Here is a 24,561-nt window from a genome sequence, read left to right as displayed (position 1 = left end):
GCTGTGCTCTGCTGTGCTCAGGGTCCCATGAGATAGACCTTTCCTGTTGGTCTTCCAGGTTATCCTTGGCTGGAAACCTCTTTCAATCTGTTGTTCTATGACTTCTGCTGCTCTAGAATTTGTTGAGAGTCATTTTTTACAGGTATTTTGTGGGGCATGGGGGAAGCATTAGAGTATATGTGTCTTTCTACTCTGCCATCTTGGTTCCTCCTGATTTCACCACTTTTTTAAAAAAATCATGTTCTTTCAAGGATGCTGTCACAAGGCAACCTTTCACTGATCTGTTTTTATTTCTCAAAACTATATATTGAATAAGATGATTATTTATCATACTACTAAAATCGTGACATATATTATAATATCAAACTTAGCTAGAAAGAAATTTCAAGATAGTATGTAGATCACTATAAATTATTATCCTCCACTCACTTATAGCTGCAGCTAATGTTAGAATATCAAGGATGGCAGAACAGTTGATAGCAAGGTGGTTGAGTTGTGTATGCAGCAGATATGAGCTGTGAGCAATAGCCACAGGTATCCCAAAAGGACTTCACCTAGTCTGGGGTTGCTAAAAGCCAGAATATTTTTTAAAAAATGAAAGGAAAAGTTTTGTTTGAGATCACTGTTTTGATAGTATTGGTGTAGAATATTGTGGTATTAGAAGAGACAGAAAAGAGATAGGTAAGACTTCATTTAGCAAGTCAGCCCATCTACAGAGTGTAAATATTACTAGGGGCCTTTCCTTGTGTGTGTCATGTGTTCCCCAAGTTTTGTATGATTTATAAACAAGGAAATTGAGGTACATGGTAGGATATTTGAGGGGCATATATGCAATTTGTGGAGGTGAAACAAGGAAAAAGCATAATCAATGGTAGCAGCAGTTCTAAGTTGAAGAAGTATTAAGGGTTGTACTAGCTTCCAACTTTATAACATTATTCTGTTTTATATAACATATAACATATATAACATATAACATATAGCCTATGTCTCAGACATATGCTACTTGGAGATTTCATGTCTTTTCATTCAGATTTGCTTCTGAAAAGTGTCTGTCTATAGAAATAATGGATATTTTGAAATGTGAGTTCAGAATACTTCATATTAATGTAATAGGTATGACCAGCAATAAGGGTACTGTGTTTTGATGAATGCCACAAGGTATAAAAATCTGGAAGATGAGTGTACTGTAACAAGCCCTGTCAATTATATTTCTGAAATCTTTCTCTGATCTTCCCCCAGTTCTCTGTTTGCACTGATTATTTTTCAGTTTTTTCAGTCATTTCTGGCTCTTCCTGACCCCATTTGGGATTTTCATGGCACAATACTGGAGTGATTTGTCATTTCCTTCTCCAACACATTTTACAGATTGAGGAATGGAGGCAAATAGGGTTAAGTGACTTCCCCAGCCAGTCATACAGTCACACAGTCACACAGCTAATTGGATTTGCATTCAGGTCTTCCTGACTCCAGAGGTGGTGCTCTATCCTCTGCATCACCCAGCTGCCCTGAACAAGAATGCATAGTGCAGATTCTCAGACTCTAAGCAGTTCTGAAGAGAAGGAACTCATTGAGGGGTAGAGTAGTCAAGGAAGGGTTCATGGAGGAGATGGGCTAAGCAAGAATCTGAAAGATTCATATATTTGCCTCTTTTGAGGATATACACAGTGTGGATGCAGCAAGTTGACTAAGGAATACCCTATGGACCAAGGGAAGCTGACCTGACGTCCACACTTCCAGTGCATACTCAGAGTAGATTACCTGGCCCTGTTTGAATAACAGAGATACCAGTGGGCTCCTGTGTTGTTGTTGTTGATTCATTTTAGTCTTGGATCCCATTTGGGGTTTTTTTGGAAAAAGGTTTGCCATTTCCTTTTCCATCTCATTTTACAGATAAGGAAACTGAGGCAAATAGGGTTAAGTGACTTGCTGAGGGTCACACAGCTAGTAAGTACATGAGGCCAGATTTGAACTCACAAAGATGAGTCTACCTGACTCTAGACTCTGTGCTCTATCTACTGAGCCACCTAACTATCCACTGTTATCACCCCCATAAAAGTTTGTATTACTTTCCTGTCTAGAACTAATAACTTTCTAATAGATCTTCAAAGTGCTGCTCTCTCCCTTTCTTAATTCTTCACATCACTGCAACATTCACCTTTCTGACTAATCAATCAAGTCATGTCACTCCTCTGTTGGGGATTCTTCAGTGGCTCCCTATTGCCCTACAGAACAGCTAGGTGGCACAGTGGATAAAGTGCCAGTCCTGAAGTCAGGAGTACCTGTGTTCAAATCTGGTCTCAGATACTTGTTAGCTGTATGAACCTGGCCAAGTCACTTAACCTTATTTGCCTCAGTTCTTCATCTGTTAAATGAACTGGAGAAGGAAATGGAAAATTACTCTAGTATCCTCACCAAGACACACCCAAGTGGCATCACAAAGACTCAGACCAAACCAAAAAATGCCTGAAACAAGTAAAATTCAAATTTCTTTGTCTTATACTCAAGGTCTTCCAAAAATTGATATAACATTAACTTCCTGGTTTTATTCTCATGCTACTCTTCTCCATCTATCTGTATACCAACAAAGCTGGACTTCTCTGTCACCACTAAAATTCTTACACTTCCCTATTTCTAGAATATTCTCCTTTCCCATCTTTATTTACTGAATTCCTCCCCAACCCTTAAAATCCATCTCAAATCCTAACTCCTTCAGGAAACCTTCTCTAATTTCTCAAGTTAGTAAGGACCTCACATAATTCTTTGTGGTGTACCTTCCAATGTTTTCTTTTTTATTATTATTATACTGCTTATTATCATTGTGAATTTTCCCTCTCTTATTCTCCTATTAGACTTTAAACTTAATAAGGACAAAGGACCATGTCTTATCTTAACTCTACCTTCCCAAATCTCTAGCACCAGGTTCTACATACAGTACTTCCCTAATAAATACTTGTTAAATTGAACAGAACATAAACTGTCTCCCCAGCTAACTTAATTCCTACTAGTTCAGAAATACAAACCATTCTTTTGTGTTAAAAGTTTTCCAAAATTTTTACAAGTCATTATTTTGTGTTAAAAGTTTTCCAAAATAACTGGAAAGCCAAAAAAATACCTTTGGATTTTAAATGTTAGCAAAACCTTTAACTTCTGTTTCTGATGGACATAGGGAAATTGGGATAGAGGATCATAAAAGAGGAGCAAAACAAGGAGATTGTCTTTTTCCAACAAGGAATTACACACAATAATGCATATTTCAACACACATACAACTTGATATTTAGCATTGGGTAGAATATCATTAGACTGGAACTGCTATTTATATCAAATAGAAGATCAGGTTTCTAGAGAACATAATTTAGGAAATGCTATGTTAAGATGTCTTCAGAAAGCCTTTGTTCAGATGTGCCCTTCTTTGGGAAAACTCAATTCACAATTATTTCAACCAAAAATATTCTATTTTCAGTGATTATTTATTGGTTAAAAACATTTTTCATTTGGTACTGAGGTAATATGTTAATGAGTAATAATACTCATTAACACATTAGTAGCGATTATGAATGCAGAGACTGTTTCTTTTTTGGTTTTGTATTCCTTCACCCTAGCTAGCATGGTTCTTGGCACAGAGAAGGCAATTAATATGATATTAACGACTGACTGGTTTATTGGATTAGCTAGGTGACACCTAAGTAGGGAGTAAGGGCTAAGTGAATACGTCAGAGAATAGCTGTTCTGTTTTTGTTTGTTTGTTTTTCCATTTTGGCAAGGGCAGAAAGAAAAGTGAATAGTCCTAGTTTGTAACTCCAGGTCATAAGGGTAGTTATTTTGACTTAAAGTGTGTGATTTAATAGGGAAGAGGTAGTGGTAGGGGTGCTACCTAAAAAGCTTGAGAAAGACCAGAGGACAAATAACCTTTTTATCATTCAAAGATCCAATAATATTTCATAATCTAAATTCAAAATAATGAAGAGTCAAGCAGAGCTACAAATTTTGGTGACCTTTTGAAAAATATTTCAAAGAAATGACTATATCTTTAAAAATATACACATATAGATATGTACAAGAATTAATAGCCACAGTTAACCCTTATTTGGAGAGTTTTGAAATTCTTAGGAGAACAGAATTAATCAATCAAAAAGGCTATCTCTAATGTCTAGTTTTATAGCAATAATAAATAACTCATAACATTTTATATAGTGATTTATGTACCATAACTCTATGCAATAGGCAATGAAAGTTTTCTAACTCTCATTTTAAAGATAAATAAAATTTCAAGAAATTAAATGATTGTCCATGGTCACTCGGTTAGGAAGTGGTAATGCTAGGTCTGATACCCAGTTTTTTGTTTATTTGGTTTTTTTAACTCCAAGCTGAGAAACTGTGATAACATATGTAAAGTGATTTTCTTTTCTTTCTTTTTTTTTAAGAGGCAACAGGATTAGTGACTTGCCTAGGATCACACTGCTAGTAAGTGTCTGGGGCTAAATTTGAACTCAGGTCCTCCTGACTCCAGAGTCAGTGCTCTATCCATAGTGCCACCTAGATGCTAGCTTATAGTGTTTTTAAAACCTTGAAGCATCATCTGAAATGGGAGTTGTATAGCAGAGATCAGAAAATCAAATGAATTTAATATCTCAAGTTGAAGCAACAATATAGATGTGCAAGGAGATGTGGTAAGTAGTCATTAAAGTCCCTTAGAGCTTTAACTTATGATATGCTATCTACTTACTGAAATTACCTACTTCAAAACTAAGTCATTTTCTTGAAAACAAAACTCAGTGACAGGGATTGTTATCATCCCTTTACTCTCTATAGAAATTCTAGGATATCTGTAGTATCCAGTGTCTTCATTCATCTAAGAACTTCCCAAAAAACATTGTAGAGTGATTTTCATGGCTTCCCTGTTGGTCATGAGTCTAAGAATCCTCAGATACTTAATTTTCTTCAGGATTTCCATTTCTTAGGAGAGAAATGCATTTAAAATGAATACAGTAATGTAAGAGTAATAACATTGTACCATCCAATTTTACTGACATTGTGGCTGTTCTAGGAACAGAACACACCACTCCATCTCTTGATAGCAGGCATTTTCTTTGGCTGTTTCCCATGCCTAGAAAGTTCTCTCTCTTCCTCTCTACCTACTGACCTCTCTAGTATCCTTTAGGTCCTGATTAAATTCATCCTCTACAGGAAGTCTTCTCCAACTCCTTTTAATTCCAGTACCTTCCCTTTGTAAATTATGTCCTTATAAAGCTTGCTTTGTACATTTCCTTGTTTGTTATCTCTCCCCCATTAGATTGTGCCTAATGCTCCTCCTTGAAGGCAGGAACTATCTTTTCTCTTCTCTCTCTCTCTCTCTCTCTCTCTCTCTCTCTCTCTCTCTCTCTCTCTCTCTCTCTCTCTCTCTCTCTCTCCCCTCAGTGTTTAGCACAGTGTCTGGCCCATAGTTGGTGCTTAGTAAATGTTAATTGATTGATTTCATGATACAATGATCATTAGCATCCCACAGCTATATTAAACTAGGAAATGCCAAATATAGGGAAAACAATCAGTGCTAGAAGTGTACAGGGGAGACTATGTTCATTGTAAGAATTAGGGAGGGGCAGGGTATAGAAAGCTGGTAGTCTTTAGGGGCATGTGTCAACATGATACAACTCAATAAAGGTTTGATTTGTGGTTTCCATCCATCTCTTTTCCCTTGCTCTTGCTATCTTTTCCCTACATCTAGAAGACAAAAAAGAAGTATATAACAAATGAAGAGTCTTTGCTCAAAATCTCAATTATTTTGTTTAATAATATAGTATCTTACTTGAAACTGCCTGGCTAACTGAATTAATTCTCTACTTAGTTGAATGAATGAATGAAAAAAGTATTAAGTACTTACTATATTACAAGTACTGTACTAAGCTTTGGCATGCAAATACAGAAGTAAAATAGTACATGTTTTCAAGGAGCAAACAAAAGATATAGGGTATAGCAGTGGCCAAATTTAGGCATTTTATGAAAATAGTGTCATAAAACACTATTGAACTCTATGAAAAGTCTTTTTAAAAAGTGTCATTTTATGCTTTAACTCTTATCTTCAGTACATTAAAAGAATATTCAACTCAAGAAAAACTAATAGAATCACTATTGTCCATAATATAAAGCTTCTTGTTAATTAATACTTAAACTTAATTACAGTTATTTTTCAGCAGGAGTAAATAAGTATTTCTTAAGCACTATGCTAAACAATGGGGATTAAAAGGAAAGGTAAAAGACAGTCCTGACTCTCAAGGACTTTCCAGTCTAATGGGGGAGACAACAAGCAAACAATTATGTATAAGCAAGTTACAGAAAGAGGATAAACAGAAAACACTCAATAGAGGAAAGGAACTTAAATTCAGAGACTGGGAAAGGCTTCTTGTAAAAGGTGGGATTTCAGCTAAGACCTGAAGGAAGCCAGGGAAGGCAGGAGGTGGAACTACGGAGGGAAGAACATTGCAGGAATAGGAGACCGACAATGAAAATGTCTGGAGGCAGACAGAGATGGAGGAATAGCAAAGAGATCAGTGTAAATGATTGTATTACGGATTGTATATGGGGGTGGTGGTGTAAGGTATAAGATTAGAAAGTGTGAACCAGGCTATGTTATGAAGGGCTTTGATTTTCTATTTCATTCTGGAGGTGATAGGAAGTCACTGGAGCTTATTGAGTAAGGGGGTGACCTTATCCAACTTGAACTTTAGCAAATCACTGGCAGTGGCTGAGTGGATGATGGACTGGACTAGGGAGAGGCTTATGGGAAGCCAATCCACCAGCAGAGCAGAGTCCAGGTGTGAGGAGATGAGAGCAGGTACCAGATGGTGGCAGTATCAGAACAGAAAAGGAAGAATATTCAAGAGTTATTACAAAACTGAACTTGACAGGCCTTGGCAACAGAATGTATATGAGGGGTGGGAGATAGTGAGTAACTGAGGATGACATGTAGGTTGTAAACTTGTGTGACTGGGAGAATGGGTGTTGTCCTCTACAGTAATAGATAAAATAGGAGTCAGGGAAAGGTTTAGGGAGAAAGAGAATGAGTTTGGTGTTGGACACATTAAGTTTAAGATGGCTACAGGACATACAGTTCAAGATGTCAATTAGGCAATTTGGAGATGCCAAACTGGAGGTCAGCAAAGAGGTTAGGGATAGATAAGGAGATATGAAAATCATTAGCATAGAAACGATTGCTGTACTGGTAAAACGACCAAGTGAAATAGAATAAAAGGAAAAGCGAAGAGGGCAGGACAGATCCTGGACCTGTTGGATACCCCCAGTTAAAGAAGATATTAGATCAAATGGAAAAGGAAAATGTGCTCATTCTAAGACCAGAATGAAAGTACCTCAGCTCAGAGAAATCTTATGGTCATGTCATTTCAAGATCAGAAAACATAAAAATCTGTACCATTCAGTGTTCAATGAGATGCAACAAAACTGCAGAGATGGAAGATAGTTGGTAATAAAAAGTAGCCCCCCAAAAAAAAAAATCTCCTCCCAAATTGCTATTTGAGTTTATTTACCTCTTTTAACACATTGCCTGGAAATAAAGTCCACATAATCGAAGTCAACCTTTTGAAGTTTTTTCTCAGTTTATTGTGAACTTAATAATTTGAAAACAATCATTTCAATATACAAAGAACAAGAAAGAGGTGCATAATGAGAAATTCTGAGACATGACTGGTTTATTGATTTGTTTTACTTGATAATACACATTTACTTAAAGGAAATTTGGCTAGAAAGTAGATAAATATTCAGAAAAAAAAGCAGAAGGCATAAACAATGTCAATTTATTCCAGAACTAATGTTAATGGATCTCATAGTATGTGGGGGTGGGTTGGTATAAAGTATAAGGTGTAAGAAGACTGGAAAGTCTGGGGTAGGGGCATAGGTGGTGAAGGCCTTTGAATACCAGAGGATTTTATAATTGATCCTGTAAGTGATAAAGATAAGGCATATTTTGGAACAAAAATAATCAATATTTGACTACTCCCAAATATAATTTTAAAAGTTTGAAAACAGAAAAACAATTATCTACACATATGAGTAAGGGGTAGTGTGGTATAATGGCCGAAGGGAGAGGAGATCAACTTTAGATTTGGGAAGAAATGGATTTGTGACCATGGGCTAGTAGTCTCTTAATCTCTCATTTTTCCTAGACAACTTTTAAGACTCTAAGTTAGGGAGAAGATACAGATCAGTGTTTGTAGAGAGGATTTTGAAGCTAGGAGTTCCAGATACTGATGAAATCACAAGTCTCCCCCCACCATAATGAACATGGAAGAAGAAGGGGTAGGGAGTGAAAAAGTTAATGTAAATGTCTCAAGTGAATAAATCTAAACAGACACCTAAGCAGGAATATTAGAAACAAACACTTTTGATACCAGTGAATAATCATATCAAGTCTTTCTTCCAATGACTTGAAATATGGATAAAATATACTTTTAAAATGGGCTGTCCTAGAAAGAAGGGTAGACTTTTCTGTTCTAAACAAGCTCCTAGATAACAATTTAAGTAAAACTGAAGGAGGTCACAGAAAGTACTACATTTGAAACACTATTCATATATAGGCATTTAAAAAAATTTGTTTTACCAGATTGTTCTTATAGTTATTTTGTTATTTCATCTGTGTTGATTAGATTACAGCACCAATGACATCACTCATTGGCTCTATCTGTTCTGGATCAGTATTCAATGACTTCACATGAACTATTTCTCTTACTGCCTTTAGTCATGAAAGTGATTAAGCAAGAGATTACTATTGATTGTTCAGGTGAAAAAGTATGTATAGATAAATAGAAATTGTTCTACATAAGGCAGGGGGTGGAGGGTGAGGGAATAAGCATTTTTATAATGCCTACTATGTGACAGGCACTGTGCTAAGCACTTTTTACAAATGCTATCCTCTATTTGATCCTCACAATCCTGGGAAGTAGATGCTATTATTATCCCCATTTAGAGTCAAGAAAACTGAGGCTAACAGGGGTTAAGTGATATGCCGAGGTCACACAGCAAAGTAAACATCTGAGGCCAGATTTTAACTCAGGTACTCCAGATTCCAGGTCCAGCACCATCATCCATCTCTGAAGAAGATGATGGATCAAGTAAGTGCAGGCAGATAAGCAAAAATCCCTCACAGACACAAGAAAAGCAACTTTGAGTATGAGCTAGACTGACATGGGTCAGTAACATCATCTTTTTATATGAAGGGAAGCATTATAGATGGTACATAATTGATGTCCATATGAACTTCAGCAGGGAGGGAGGCTGCAGCCGTTCAAGGAATCCAAGTATCAAGTCTGATATTGGTAATTGCATATTGGTCTCTCCCCTCTCCTCCCCAAATCCCCTCTTTTTGATTACAATATCTGTTTTTCAGGAAAGGCAGAAGTAGAAAGGTCTGAGTCCCAGTCTTTGTTCTGCTGCTAACTAAATAGCTGACTATTCTGGGGCAAATTCTTTCTCTTCTTGAGGCCTTAATGTCTTTGAGTATAAGTTGAAATGGAAGGAAGATGTATTTAAGGTCTCTTCTGACTCTAACATACTAAGCTAAGATTCTAAGTTAAGTTAACTTTTACATGATTTTTCTATCTAATATTTTGTAATAAAGCACTTACAGTGTATCATTTATAATGGAGAGGTAATATTTTGCTTCTAACACACTACATTGTAAAGAACATGATCCTATTGTGATTTCTTCTCAGAGAGAAATGCAGTGTGACCACTGAGAGAGCTGTTTTCTGTGTTAGAAAGTCCTGGGTCCCTATCTCTCCTCTGAAACGTAAGAGCCATGTCACCCTGAGTGGCAGAATCATAGAATCTCTTAGAGTCCTAGTTACTGTGGTGTCTCTTCAAAGACTATATGCATTGAGGGATATTTTCAGGTCTGCATTGGTAGAGAAACTTTCCTTCCTTGGGCTTCCCCGATCAAAAAAATGACAGGTGTGGAGGGAATATGTATATAACAAGAGCTACTTATCATGTAAAAAAGGAAGATGATTTACCTAAATTTATTTGAAAGCTATATCTGAGGGAAAGGGGGACATGAGGGTCTTCAAGAAGGCTTAACTAAAATAACAAGATTTTTTCCTCATTTGGTATTTAGAAGGGAAAAATTAAAACCTGTTTCCACGATAATTTTCAACACTACCCCTTAGAGAAGTTGGTTTAAAAGAGAGATTGGTATGGTTCTGAAAATATTTGGCTTTGCTGACTATTTTCCCAGATGTAAAAATAGACGGCTACAATGTAAAATCGATTCTAATAGCAAACAGATCATTGCAACATCTCTGCCTAGGATATTAGGGGAAACCTGAATGTTTGATTTAGTGGCACTTCGGGAGTAAGTGGAACTAAAATCTCTCCAATAACCTTGAAAATCTGTTCTTGCTCCACTCCCTGTACAAGTTAAGCCCTTAAAATGCGAGAAGGATGCATAATGCATCCCGCCCCACCCCCCCAACACAGACACACACACACACACACACACACACACACACAGAGACACACACACACACACACACAATAATAACAACGTTGTGAACACGATTAACGTGAATGTTTAATTTTGGAGTTAGTGACTTGATTATGCTCAAATGCATATCAAAGGGACGGGATGAGACAGATCGACCAGTCAGTCCCTTTAGTAGCACATCTACGAGGTTCAGGCTAGGTTCAAACACTTCGTCAGCTCCACTCTTTCAGGATGTTCCGGCGCCCAACTATTTTACCCCGCCTCCCTTCGGCTCACCCCCAAATAAATGGCTGTAGGAGTGACTCAGCTGAGAGAACTGTCCCCCCCACCCCCCTTCAGCCCAACCCCGTCCCTGGCACGCGAAGATAAAGGAAGCACTGATGAAGGCTCTTTGCCCCATGAGGGGCAGTAGTAGACGAGTGCATGGTGTGGAGGCTTGGGAAGTGGAGGTGGGTGGAGAACCGACAAGCACAGAAACATCTGTGCATAAGCGCCGAACTGTGCTAAAGTTGGGAAAGCCAGAGGAGGATCAAGGAGAGCGAGTGTGTGGTTCTTTTGAAACTGTTATTAACCAGCACGAGTTTTCCAAGCATTCACCTCAGTTGTCAGGCCAGGGTCTCAGAGCTGTCCAGTGGATACCCCACCCTTCATACCCCCTAGTAGCCCAGAAATTGAGGCAAAGGGAAACCATAGGCTGAGGAGCCCCAACTCCGAAGGTACTTTCCACAGAGGTCTTAAAGTCACTCAGTGACTCACTCAGTGTCTGCTCTAACTTCTGAGACAAGTTCACCGTCCCTATTTACATGAACTTGAGGAGAAAAGGGTGGAAGGAGATGGTTGAAAGTGTTTCTTCCAGCCAGGATCCTTCCTTAGTGGCACTTACACATGCCAGATGTTATTATGCCAGAATCTCTTTCCTGACTTCATACAAAGTTTCTTTAGCTGTGTTTCCAAAGGCTATGCAGACTACAGGGAGAGATAATCAATACTATATCAATAGAAAGCCATTCTGGATCATTTAGGCCTTCAAAACAAGGTCATATGTGTTGAGGACCCTTCATTCATGTCCCTTTACCTGAAAAAGCAAACACTTTGAGAGAAGACTAACACTCACAGATTCAGTGTCAAAGCAGGTGTTTTTTCCTGCAAGCTCAAATAATTAATTCTACCTCGTTGTAAGGTGCCCAGAGCAAATATTGTCTTATCTTCCCAAATTGTATAAAATGTACTCCAACAGGCAAAGAAAAAAAGAGGAAAAAGAAACTGATCAGGGAGAAGTGTGAGGAAAATTAAGGTGGAAGCAGCTTTTGATAAATTTTCTTTCCTCTTCCTAAGAAGTCATCTAAGCATCCTCTTCCTTACACACACACACACACACACACACACACACACACACACACACACATACACACACACACACACACACCCCTGAGTCAGAAAACTTTCTAATGGTTGAAAATAGAAAACAATGTGATGTGGGCTGTGTGTGTCTGTGTGTCTGTGTGTGTGTGACAGAACAGAGGAAAGTAAAAAAAAGCAAGGTCTTAATTCCTTGGATTCTGAAAACTTCAACCTCTCCACTCCCACTCATTCTACAGAAAACAAAAGGAGATTGAAAAAAAGTTTATCAAAACCCATATTATTCATCATCATCTCAAAGTAATTAGTAAAACTTTTCAAAAGAAAAAAAAACCATCTAAGCAAATCTTTGTTGTTTGCAAGACTAATGTGATATCTGAAGAAATGGGACAGGCACTGAAAATCAGTGGTCCCGGTGCAAAGAAGGAATTGGTGACTCCTAAGGAATTCCAGGAGGTTCCTGGGATCCTGCTTTCTAGGAGCTTTCCCTGTTGTCAGGAGAAATGCTTACTGCTCCCCAGAGCTCATGGCAATTGAAATTTTTTAGTTCTTCAAGTAATGGGATGAACCCCAATCACTGTCCTTTAAGCACGCAGGGGTTTTATCCTACTATCTATCAAAATTACTGAAATAAAAATAAACAAAGCTTGAAAAGGACTGATGTGATCTTGATTCATGTGTCTAGTAGAATAAGGATGTGCAGAAAGTCTGTTGTCTTCCCATTAGAAAATATTTGTTATTTAAAATGCAATAGCATCTTAAAGGCTTTCTATATCAGAATTTAGTCTGGAGGAGAAAACACATCTCTCCCAACCATTAGTTGACTACTGGAGGGGGTTTGATTAAGTACAACACCATTACTGCATCATAGAAGACAGAGCCTTCGAACAGGAGGCTCTTTGATTTTTTTTCAAAGCTGAAGCATAATTTCCTTTAAGAGGCTGTACCATCTATATTGAAATAATTAAAGATTTGGTATTGCTGCATTTACAAAGCTTCCCTTAGAGAATATACAAGGTTTACAATGCAACAACTCCATATGTCCTTCATGCCCATCCGTAGCATACACAGATTCCACTTATAATCCTCTGTGGGGCTTAAGGTTTTTCAGTTTTTGTGGGGAACTTGGGTAAGTAAGAGGGTAGATGGTATGTATGTATATTGTCGATGTTATTCCTGGGCAAATAGAAGCTTTTGGAAAAGGATGAAAACCTCCAAGGCAATATTGTCAGTTTTGTCTTTAATCCTACTAGATTTCCATTCTGTAGGTTAGATGTCCATGTTCCATGATATAAAATGTACTGATTAGGATAAATTCAACACGAATTGACTCCAGAACACCCTAGGCACAAGATATCAAACTTAGCAGTTCAGACCCCTCAACCAGAAAGTTTAAGAGAAAGTAAAGCCAAATGGAATCCGGATTATGCCAGTGCAGAAGGTAGGAAAGTCCCAGCTGCAGAACATCTGGGTTGGGGACACGTTAACAATGACAGCTACTTCCCTAAATCCAACCCTTCCGAAATAAGGTCCTCAGAAATGACTCACAATCTCTTATCTCCAAGACCACCGGTGGTGGTCAAGAATATGGAAATGTCACCCCCCCACCCCCACCCCCAGGAGTACACACTTCTTCCTAGGCCTTAGCCAGCAAACAGTGCTCAAGGATTTACTCACCAACTGCCAGACAGATAGGGAGCAGAAGCCTGAAGATCAGTCCACAGACCACTTCTGAGGCCATCGCTTCGGGGGTACTTTTGACAGAAACCTGGGATCCAGCAGGCGACAACAGTAAAAACACAAAGCTAGGCTAAGTCACTGCCCGAGGACAGTCCCATGACAGTCTAGGTGGTCCTGCCTGAGACTGATCTCATTTGGTCAAACATCCTTTCTCTCTCTCTCTCTCTCTCTCTCTCTCTCTCTCTCTCTCTCTCTCTCTCTCTCTCTCTCTCTCTCTCTCTCTCTCTCTCTCTCTCTCTCTCTCTCTCCTTCCTCTCCCTCGAAGCCTTTTCCTCTTTTCTTCTCTCTTTCAGTACACTTTCTGCAGCAGACACCTCAGTAAACGCCCCACATCAAGAGAGTAGCCCGTGAATTCATTTAAAATCCCAAGCCAATGCTTCTTCAAGGTGTCCTTTGGAGTCCAGGGTTGGATCGTGACGGGCTGTTTGGTTGCTGTGAATTTTCTTGCTGTTGTTTTCGTTTGTTTTGCTGTGTTTTCCCGAGGGGGTGAGGTAGGGGTACTGAAAAGTCAGTGCTTTCCTCTTTTCCTTCTTCTTTGGAGTTGTTCGCAAAAGGGAAGGGCGTTTTTGATGGGAAGGTACCCCTCGGAAGCCGCACGCTTTCCTCGCCTACCCTTGCCTCTCTCCTCGGTCCCCACCCCACCCACCCCCAAGCAGGTTTCGTTGCCCAGCAGTCAGCCCCACTGCCCCAGTAGGTCGGGAGTCTCTGGAGGTGGAGCGCGGGGCTGCCCAGCTGCCTTCTAGAAATCCCCTGTTCCAGACCCGTCACGCAGAAGAGCTCGGGAGCGCACTACAGACTTCAGTCGAAACGCCTTCAGCCTCTGGCCACAAAGACCCAGACCTCGCTAGCCAACCGAGCAAAACCATCCCCGGACACTATAGGCTTTGCATTATTCGTTGATTTACCGTATTGTAGTTTTGAACCGGTAGTCCAAAAGGATCTCAGTTTTGAAGGCAAAAATAGAACTTATTTACATAGCTAACAGCGGCTGGCTTTGCTTGATTTGTCCGCTTTCATTCCCTTTAAAGAAAAAAAAAAAGAGAAAAAAGCAATCCAAATGACCAGCCCGCCGACTCCACCTCGTCTTGCTTCTCCTGCCACTGCTAATGCTGCTGCTGCAGCTGCCCGCTGCCCCTCGAAGCTAAAACACGACTCCAACTGTGCTCTTTCCCCCACACTTCTCCACCTTGAATGAAACTTTCCAAGACCCTACTCTGTGATGGGCAGGCTTGCTAGCCAATCAGACCGATCCGCCCAGAAAACACAGGGATTGGGGAGCTGAGTCTTGGCTCTGGAAGCCATCCTATGTAATTGAGTGGTGAGAGGATGAGAAGATGCTCTTCACCTTTCTTTCCAGAGCAGAGTGTGGAGCTGGCTGTATGAACTAGGACTTCCTTGGGAAGCTGTCTTAGTCTCCCCTGTCTCTGGCTAACTGGATTCTCTTCCTGCCCAGACCTCCTGCTTTCTATACAGCTATAACAGATGTTCTCTGTCCTCCACCCACCAGCTTATTGTCCATCATGCCCATTTTGCCCAGCTGGCCAAGTTCAGGGTCAACCAAGAACCTGAGAGGTAACTGATAAGGGAATAAACTGTTTAAGAGCAAGAATGTATGTTCAAGTCCCTGAAATAAGAGGAAAATCTTCAAGGACTTTATTGTTCAGACATACACCTGTCTTTTTCATTTTTACCTGCCTCTAAGCTAATCATTCCTTTGAATTTTCAATAGAAAAGGAATTGTTTCCCCTTCATTAGACTTTATAGATATCTAACCTCATAGTAGGTTTAGTATGTTTCACAACTGGACTGAAGGGAGGAAAAACCCTATTTTTATTGGAGGACATGGCAGTAAGTTGTACAGGTATTTTATGTTTTCTCTCCAAGTTGTGTGCGTGAATGTGTGTGTGCGTGTGTGTGTGTGTGCGTGTGTGTGTGTGTGTATTTTCCCCTGTGAGTGGCTCTGGATAAAGTTGGTATTTCCTAACCTTAATCTTCTTGACTGTGTGCTATGGTTGAGGGATTAATTTCATGGGTCACTATCTTCAATATCATCTTTGCAAAAGAAAGAGTTGATTTAAATGTTGTCAGTAATAGAATCTCTTATAAATTTTTTGTTTTGCTATTCTATACTCTGAGTTTACCTTCTATGTCAACAGATTTGTCAACCTAGAAAGAAATTTTCACTACAGGTATAGTTAGTGATAACAAACACAAAATGTCTAGTGAACACAAAATGGAACTTTGCTCATTATTGAGCAATGATTAACAATAATTAACAATAATGATTAACAATAATTTTATTAATGATAAGAATATTAATAACCCTTTGTTCTCTTGATTTTAAATATTTTTTCAAATAATATAGTTTTGTGAAACCTTTTGCAAACCTTAAACTCTATATAAATGTCAAGTGTACTAATGATTATTAGTATACATTTAGAGCCATTTGAACTAGATCCCACACATCTAACAGAACATGAGGATAGAGATTGCTTCATTTTTGTCTCTATATGCCCAGCACCTAGCACAGTGTTTTGCAGGTAGTAATCAGTTAGCAAATGTTTGCTAAATTAAGTTAGTTTAAAAGACAGCAGCATAATGCAGTGGAAATAGCATTGACTTTGGAGTCAGAGAGTCTTGTTTTAGTCAAAAACAAAAATTTATTAAGTACCTACTTTGTTACAGGCACTGTGCTAAGCACCTGGGATACAAATAAAGGCAAAAACCAGTCTCAAGGAGCTCACATTCCCATTATGGAGCTCATGCAGGCAACTATGTACAAAGACTACATATATGTGGGACAAATTGTAAATAATCAACAGAATGGAGTCACTAGCATCATGGGATATTCAGAGCATCTTCTAGAAAAAGGTGAGATTTTATCTGGAACTTGAAGGAATCCAGGAAAATTAGGAGGCAGAGATGAGGAGAGAGAGTGTTTCAGGCATGAAAGATAACAAGTGAAAATGCCTCGAGTGTCTAAGTCAAGGAACAGCAAGGATTCCACTATCCCTGGATTTCAGATTATTGATGCAGGGTTAAAAAAGATTAGAAAGGAAGGAAGGGGCCACATTATGGAGATCTTTAACAGGCCAAAAAACCCACCAACAACAAAACGAGAGATTTTACATTTTATCTTGGAGACCATAGGGAACCACTGTAATTGATTTAATAGGGGAGAGGGACACGGTCAAATTTGCTCTTAGTAAAATCAGTTTGACAGTTGAGTAGAAAACTGACTAGCATGAGGAGAGATCTGAGGCAGGGAAACCAACTAACAGGCTTTTGAAATAGCACAGACATGACAGGATAGAAACTCGTTCAATGTGGTTCAAATTTTACTTTTGCTGATGACTACCTTTGTGACCGTGGGTGAAGTTGGGATTTAACACAGTTGGGTCCTGGGATTACTTTCTACTACGCTGTGTTCCGTGACAATAAAGGGAGATGTTAGAAGGCTGAAAAGGCCCTTTGAAACCCAGTGATCATCACCATTATAATTGAGGTTCTTGGGATATCACATACCTATGCTATTTTCAATCTGTAATCTACTGCTGTTACTGTTGTTCAGTCATTTCAGTCATTTCTGACTATTTGTGATGCCACCTGGGGTTTTCATGGCAAAGATACTGGTGTGGTTTGCCATTTATTTCTCTGGCTCATTTTACAGATGAGGAAACTGAGGCAAAAAGAGTTAATTGACTTGTCCAGTGTCACAAAATTAGTATGTGTCAGAGGCTGTGTTTGAACTCAAGTTTTCCTGACTCCAGGCCCAGCACTTTATCCAATGCTCTACCTAGCTGCCCCCTAATCAACTACTAGTCTCATATAAAACTGCAGCTCAGCCTTCCATCTACAAGGGAATTTTGCATTTTGTTATAAATGAGCTCTGTGATATACTGCCAAAGCCAAGCTTTGTGAAAAGAACACTTTTTAGGATTAGGAGTGGAGCACTTTAGTTTGGACCCTGGATGTTATTTACTACCTGAATGATTTTGGTCAAGCAACATTTCTTTGTTTTATTTTCTTCATTTACAAAATTAAAAGATAGGATTTCATGATCTCAAAGATTCCTTCCAGCTCCTAAACCTAGAGTAATGAGGGCCACCTCATGAAGTACCCTCAGAGTTGCCTTTCCTGGTTCTAGTCTACCATGTGAAAGCTTTGGGGTTTACTTCCAGGCACAAGTGACACATGGATATTTCAAGGTGAAAAAGAGTCCCTTTATTAGCTACAGATCCAGAAATGCTAGTGACTAAGTAGTTCTCTCTTCCTTTCTGGCTTTTAATCTTATGTTTATAGCTACTTCCTAATAAGAGTGTTGGGGCAGAGGTGGCTTGCCCTATGCCATACCCCACCTTTCTTGCCACCATGTGCACATGGTCTCTAAAGAACATAACTTGTCCAGATAAGCCTGAGCCTGAGTTTAATCTATTTCATTTTGTTTGATCTTAGATGAATAAATATCTGTTCTTAGATGAATATGACCAGACTTGGTGATGAACTTGTGAGTTTGAGATACCTGGTGGTACTGAGTTCCATTGAATTGGAGCTAAATGATGTCAAGGGGGAGAATTCCCTAGTAATTCCTCCACCATTCCTGAGAGGACAGTCATTGATAAGAACACTGGCCCAAGTCTAGCCATTTTACCAGCAAACGTGACCTACATGTTGTTTGGATAAGGCAGAGCTAAGGACAGATGTAAAATACCTAATCAATAATCTCACAAATTGCTTTATGTTCTGATGACATTTAGGTATCAACCTCCCAACAGATTGTAGTGCTAGTTAGAAATTAGATCCCATTTTAACTTCATATGAAGGTTTCATACGATCATTGCTTTTGTGTGTAGGAGATGAATATTATGTCTGATTTATACTGCACATTGAAAACCTTTTTAACCCCTCCTTTTGAGAAAACCCTATGCATTAGCCTAATCATAAGTTTAAAATATTTTTTTCTCTGGGGCAATATATAGCAAATATTTAATGAACTGAAGAGTATAAGAAAAGGGAGGCCAACTCTCCTTGCATTAGATGCCCGACTGCCACAGTACTAAATCTAGCATACCTTAGTCCAGAATGAAGAGTTTCCTGTAGTAGTGAGTGTTTTATTTGGAGTGAGAAATCAGAAATCTCATCTACTATATTTACTGTGTGACCTTAGGGTAAATCAGCTAACTTCACTGGACCCTGGTTTCCTCATCTGTAAAATGAGGAGACTAGATTCAATGACCTCTAAGGATTCTTAGGCCCCAATGCAGTTCTTTATTTTTAGACTATGATTCTCCTATGAAAGAACTTTAGCTACTTGGAAGGATCTGAAATCTCATTGGTTTAGACTTTGAATCAGTGTTTGTTTGAATCTATTCTGTTGGCAGAATTGAGGCCAATTTTACTCTTTAATAGCTTTACTAATATCAAGTCACAAAACTGACTCATTTATTCTATCCCAGGGTTTAATTTGATATTACTTCATACGACTCTATCCACACATATTATAATTTCTCTTACCCTCAAGAGATGATATCCATGATCTTTTTGTGTCTCTCAAAACTCATCAAGTCATGGTCAACTCTTTGGCAATAAGCTTCTCTGAAATGAGCTAGACTAGCTCTTGGGTGACAAACATACAGTTCATCATTGAGTCCTGGAAGACTTTCAAGTTTGGTAAGATACTCCACTGTCATAACTTGTAAAAATTTAGAATTATCTCCATACCACAAGTCATAGAGAGGAGTAAGATTTCAACAGAGAACCACAGTAACTAAATTATTTCAGTGCATCTCCATGGAGGTCAGAAGAGAAAAAAATTCTCAGTTGGCTATGGAGTTGGTAAATGAACCATCTGTCTTCTTTCCTTAAAAATCAGTACTCTAGACTAAATTAGAACACCATCAGTTGACTCCCTGGAATACCTTTAGATAGCCAAGCTCACTAAAAAAGATTTTCTGACTAATTCTGCAAAGCTGTATTGCAATCTAGCCAGTCTTCTCTTACAACTCTCAGCAGAAACTATACTATAGTATCACCACATGTGGACATGATAAAAAGTGTTCCCATGTAGTAATGGCTATCAACTGCCTCAGTAAATGTTAGGATATCATCTAAATCTGGATTTCAGGGAGCATTCTTAGGATTAAAAAAAAAAGTTAAAAGCAGTAACTTCCTTCCTAGTGTTAACCATTGTTATGGGATTGAATTTGAGTGTGGGCATTAAGGATATATTACACCTGTTTTTTAAAGGAAGATTTATCCATATCTTTCCTATTACTCTATTGAGCAATGGTCTCAAGAACAGGAAGGAGTTTGTATGCTCCCAGTCCACAAAAACACTGACCATACTTTTTAGGTTCCCACAAACTGGTGAAACATTCTTTTGAATGAATGAATGAATGAAAAAGCATTTGCTAAATGCTTTCTTTGTGCAAAGTACCATACTAAGCACAGGGGATACAAAAAAAATTCCAAGTTAGTCTCTGCTCTCAGTGATCTAGCATTCTAATGGAGAACAAAACATATGGAAGGTTTCAGCTATAAGTTACGTGGAAATGTCCCACAGTTCTTTAGATGCAGTGGCTAAACAGATGATGATGGCTCTTCTTGAATGCCATTTCCACTAATAAATCTTATAGCTTTTTGAAATTGAGCCATTTGACAGTGGCAAGTGCTTTGGTGGCAAGAATTTTCTTTTTTTGGGTCTTCAGTATCTGTGGCTGTAGTACTTACAGGAGCAGTTTCCAGGCTACATCTCCACAGGGTTATTTCTCAGGATGATGGTTAAAGACACTACCCTCTAAGCATTGCTCTTTCCAAGGCTCTTGATTTCAGTCATAGGCTGTCTCCATTAGAATCTGAGGGGAGTTGGTGGTCAAGGATTGACTCTGCCTGCTGCTTGCTACATCCTGCCTCTCCTTCAGAGAATGTAAACCTAAAATATTCTTATTGTAAATGTGAAAGTTTCTATGAAGAGAAAGGAAGTAGTCTCAGATTTAGGCGAGGTAATAGAAGAATCATTACTATTTGCAGTTCTACTAACTTTCATTGATTTAGCTGAGTCTAAGCAAAAACCAAAACAAAACAAAAAGCTGGTGATGCATTTACCAATATTTAACCAACTGAAATTCCTTGTTCTAGTCTGCTTCCCTAGTGATACCCTGAAAACATATTGTCACTTTCTTAAAAACCACAGGATCATATATTGTGGAGCTAGAGGGGACCTTGGACTTAGACTTAGACAAACTAGAAGTGATGTGAGAGATTATGTAGATATTTCCTAAAGATATGAGCATACACTGATATGGCTTAAGTTTCTTTGCATCCTGTGAGGTTTGATTTGATCTGCTAAAGGTTGTGTCCTTTCTCAGCTTGACTACCATAGAAGTGCCAAATTTCTATTTCCCTTTGCAAGTCTAAGTAAATATCATCCAAATATAGGAAATAATTCCCTAGCTACTAGAGTTCTCCAAGGGTAGTGAGTTTTTCATGAATAACCATTCTTTGGGGGTTATTGTGGACATCTGTCTAAGTAATGAGAGGTCAGAGTGAGAGCCTGGAGTCAAGAAGACTCATCTTCCTGAATTTAAATCTAACCTCAGACACTTATTTGCTTTGTGACCCTGGGCAAGTAACTTTACCCTTCTTTCCTCAGTTTCCTCATTAATATAATGAGCTGGAGAAGAAATGGCAAACCATTTCAGTGTCTTTGCCAAGAAGACCCCAAATTAGGTCACAAAGAGTTGGACATGACTGAAATGACTGAAAAACAAAAGGGGATTATTACAGAGGGAATCCTTGAATTGAGTAGCTGGTTGGACTCAATAATCTTTAAGATCCCTTCTAACTCAATAAGAGTTTAGGAGTCTAAGTTTAAGGACTGAATTAAGGTGTATTTTTTCAAGTTTTTTGTCATGCTAATCTCCATTCTCAAGACTATTACCTAATTTCATATCTTCTCAAGTGCTACGTATCTTCCTCTGAAGCATCATGAGGGCAGATGTTATCCCAAGTAATAACTTTCTAAAAACAATACCTCCCCCAAGGAGTAATGAAGGTTATTCAGACTGGCACTTTCTTCTTCCAGTGAAATCCGCCAAAAATTTACTGGCGGTGTCCAGGCTAGAGAATATCTTATCTCCTGCCAACTTAAGCAGGATGTCATGTAGAATAGGTAATATGTATTTTTCTCACTCTCTCCACTCAGTCTTTTCAGGTCTATACATTCATATTTTTCCATGTGGTTTTACTACTGTCACTGTAGGGCTGTGAATACTTGAGTTATAATCCCCAAACATTCCATTCTTTTTAGTTTTTCTTTCATTGGAGCAGAAGAGGAATGGGAGCGCTTCTGGGTAATAGTCTACTTTATGGTTGGATAAATACTACTAATTTACTTTTTATAGGATCCTACTGTAAAATCTTGAACTCTCTTCATGCCTTGAAGGCAAATTCTAATCATTTGTATATGACTTAGTCTGTTCCCTGCAGTCTAGCTGAGCAAGTTATGTTCCATTACTTTTACCACAGTAGTCAACAGTGGAAATGCCTCAAAGTTCTTGCCAAATTCTCCCCTGGACTATCAACAAAGTTTTGCTTTGGTCATTACCTCCTTTCAGGTTGAACTTTGGATCATTGACCTCAACTGAATATTTGGCAAATGTTAGACTTAATAATTTTATATAATTAATAAGTAATTCACTTATTGTAGTATCCTATCTTCATCTAAAATATTTGTAATCCTCTCTCTCAAATGGGGTGGCCCAAGATCTGCAGTTGGTACTTCTCTTTCACCACTGTTTGACTGATTTGGCAATGAATCTGTCAAGAAGTATTTATTAATTCAGTGCCAGACACTGGGATACAAAGTAAGGCAAAAAAAAGGTCCTTATCACAAGGAACCCACGATCTAATGGGAGAGACAACAGGCTAATAACTGAGTACAAACTAGATATAAATAGATAGATGAAAGATCCAAGTCTAGATCTCATTCAAGTTCAAGAAGGTGACAACTTGCATTGGAGAAGAGAATTACCTCAACTGGGAGTTTCAATACCAGTGAAATCATAGGTGTAATCTCTATTCCTATCCTTATTCTGTCATGTAGATCTCTTGGGAAAATCTAGCTGTCTTCCTCTCTGCTGTAGTTGTAGTAATTAACTTTTCCATAAATAAAATTGGTATGGAGATAGGTATTTTCATATTTCCCCAGGATGCTTCCATAGCCTAATTATCTTCCTCCATTCTTATAAAGTAGAAACAGTTAAATAGACATAGGCCCTGCTGCAGATCTTGCAGCACAGGTATAGAATTGTCCCAAGACATTCTTGACTCTTACAACTTTCCAATAACTGTACTTGGGACCATACAGGAAAATTTGAACAATTTAGATACTCTCAGTGTTCCTTTCATGCTATCCCTCCATCTGTGTCCCTTTATCTACTCTTCTTTTACCATTTCCAATATCTCCTCTCTACAGACCTACTTTTTCAGTCAAATTCTTTTTCTGCTAATATTACAGGCAAATTTTCACCTCTAAGATTTTACTCATGCCTTCACTCCTGCCTGGCTCGTTTCAACTCTTCTCTCAAGCTTCCCTGTATTTCCCAGAGCATTAGGAATTTATCTCTTCATCCATTTATAAGCTCCTTGAAGACTGAAACTCAAGTTTCTTTGTTTAATTTATGGCATTTAAGACATTCTCACAATGCCTTCCATTTTTGGTGACATAATGATACCAAGAATAATGTTTTATCTTTATTTCATTTCCTTTTTTATTTCTGCTTCTTGTCATCTGGTTCAGTTAGCAATGATGCCATAGATAGGGTAATAAACTTCAGAATAGGGAAAGAGAAGACTTCTAAAGTTATGTCATACTTGGGTCAGTCCAGGAAGCCTCTGGTCTCCTTAAGAACTGAGAAACAAGTTAGTTGTAAGAGTACTTATCACATAATGAACTATAAACACTTACTGAGAACTCAAGTTAACAAGAAAGGTTCTAGTAACAGCCTGCTTTGATAGTATAAAAGCAAGCACCCAGGTAAACACAGTAGGGCCTACTATCATAGGTTCTTTGATGTGCTTTTCTAAGAGGAAAGGCAATTTTTGAGGGGTTAACAATCTCCTTTAATCAAGCGCATATATCAATCACCAATAGAGAAAAATACAAGAAGAGAAATAAAGACCAACAGACACACTTCCAACTGTCTGTCCATAAGCAATACATACATCACAGATCAACAGAGAGATCCAGTTATTTGGTCATAGTTACCAGAGAGGAAAGTACCAACATCTGGGTTTTCAAAGCTGAGGGACTCAATGGCTACCCAGAGTCTCATCTGGTCAAATAACTTTCTTTGCATGAGTGAGTCCCAAAGTAAAACCTCACCTCAGAGTATTTATACACTTTTCAGAGCCAGAGGACATCATGACTCTTGAGAAGGAGTGCCTCATTAACAAAAGGTATACGCCTTCCTATAAATCTTCCCAACCCCATTAATGGGTGAGGAAGATCTTTAATCACATTATTCAATCAGAGGAACTTGATTACACTAAAACAAAAAATGCATTATCAGTACATGTAGACACACTGCAAGGGCAACATCATTAAAAAAATTGAAAAGAAAAAATATGCATGTCACAACTAATAAAAGGTAAAACTTTTGTGGCAAGAGCATATTTAAATCCAGAAGATGCTCAGAAAGTATGATGCTTAGATTGTTTGCTACTAATGTTGCCTGCAACATATTTATTGGTATATATGTATTCATATATGCATATATGTTTAAACAACCATAAATAATATACATATATATGCATACATGCATTTTTAAATGATTGTTATTCAACTTACAAAATGCAAAATAGTTTCTCCTTTCCTCCCACCACCATTACTCCTATAATCTTCATAAATAAATTTTTAAAAGTGTTCTATATGTATTTAAGAGGCATGAAAGTTTCCCCCCCCATTTTAAA

At 38.3% G+C, this 24,561-nt stretch overlaps 1 protein-coding gene across 9 annotated transcripts in view; it reads right to left on the bottom strand.

Moving 5' to 3' along the window:
* The window catches only part of PIEZO2 (piezo type mechanosensitive ion channel component 2), a 533,986-nt gene extending 519,192 nt beyond the window's left edge, over positions 1–14,794 (bottom strand). For 7 of the 9 annotated variants that reach the window (XM_072604214.1, XM_072604221.1, XM_072604219.1 and 4 more), the window contains exon 1: positions 13,528–14,794. In XM_072604214.1, the coding sequence (XP_072460315.1) occupies positions 13,528–13,591 (64 nt within the window). In that variant the 5' untranslated portion in view covers positions 13,592–14,794. The remainder of the gene's footprint in view (positions 1–13,527) is intronic. The other 2 variants (XM_072604216.1, XM_072604217.1) reach the window with 1 other exon arrangement.
* Between the last annotated feature and the right edge of the window lie 9,767 nt (positions 14,795–24,561).

The sequence above is a fragment of the Notamacropus eugenii genome, chromosome 4, assembly GCF_028372415.1.
Source record: "Notamacropus eugenii isolate mMacEug1 chromosome 4, mMacEug1.pri_v2, whole genome shotgun sequence".
In the NCBI taxonomy this organism is placed as follows: Eukaryota; Metazoa; Chordata; class Mammalia; order Diprotodontia; family Macropodidae; genus Notamacropus; species Notamacropus eugenii.
This window is presented reverse-complemented; position numbering and strand designations above follow the sequence as displayed.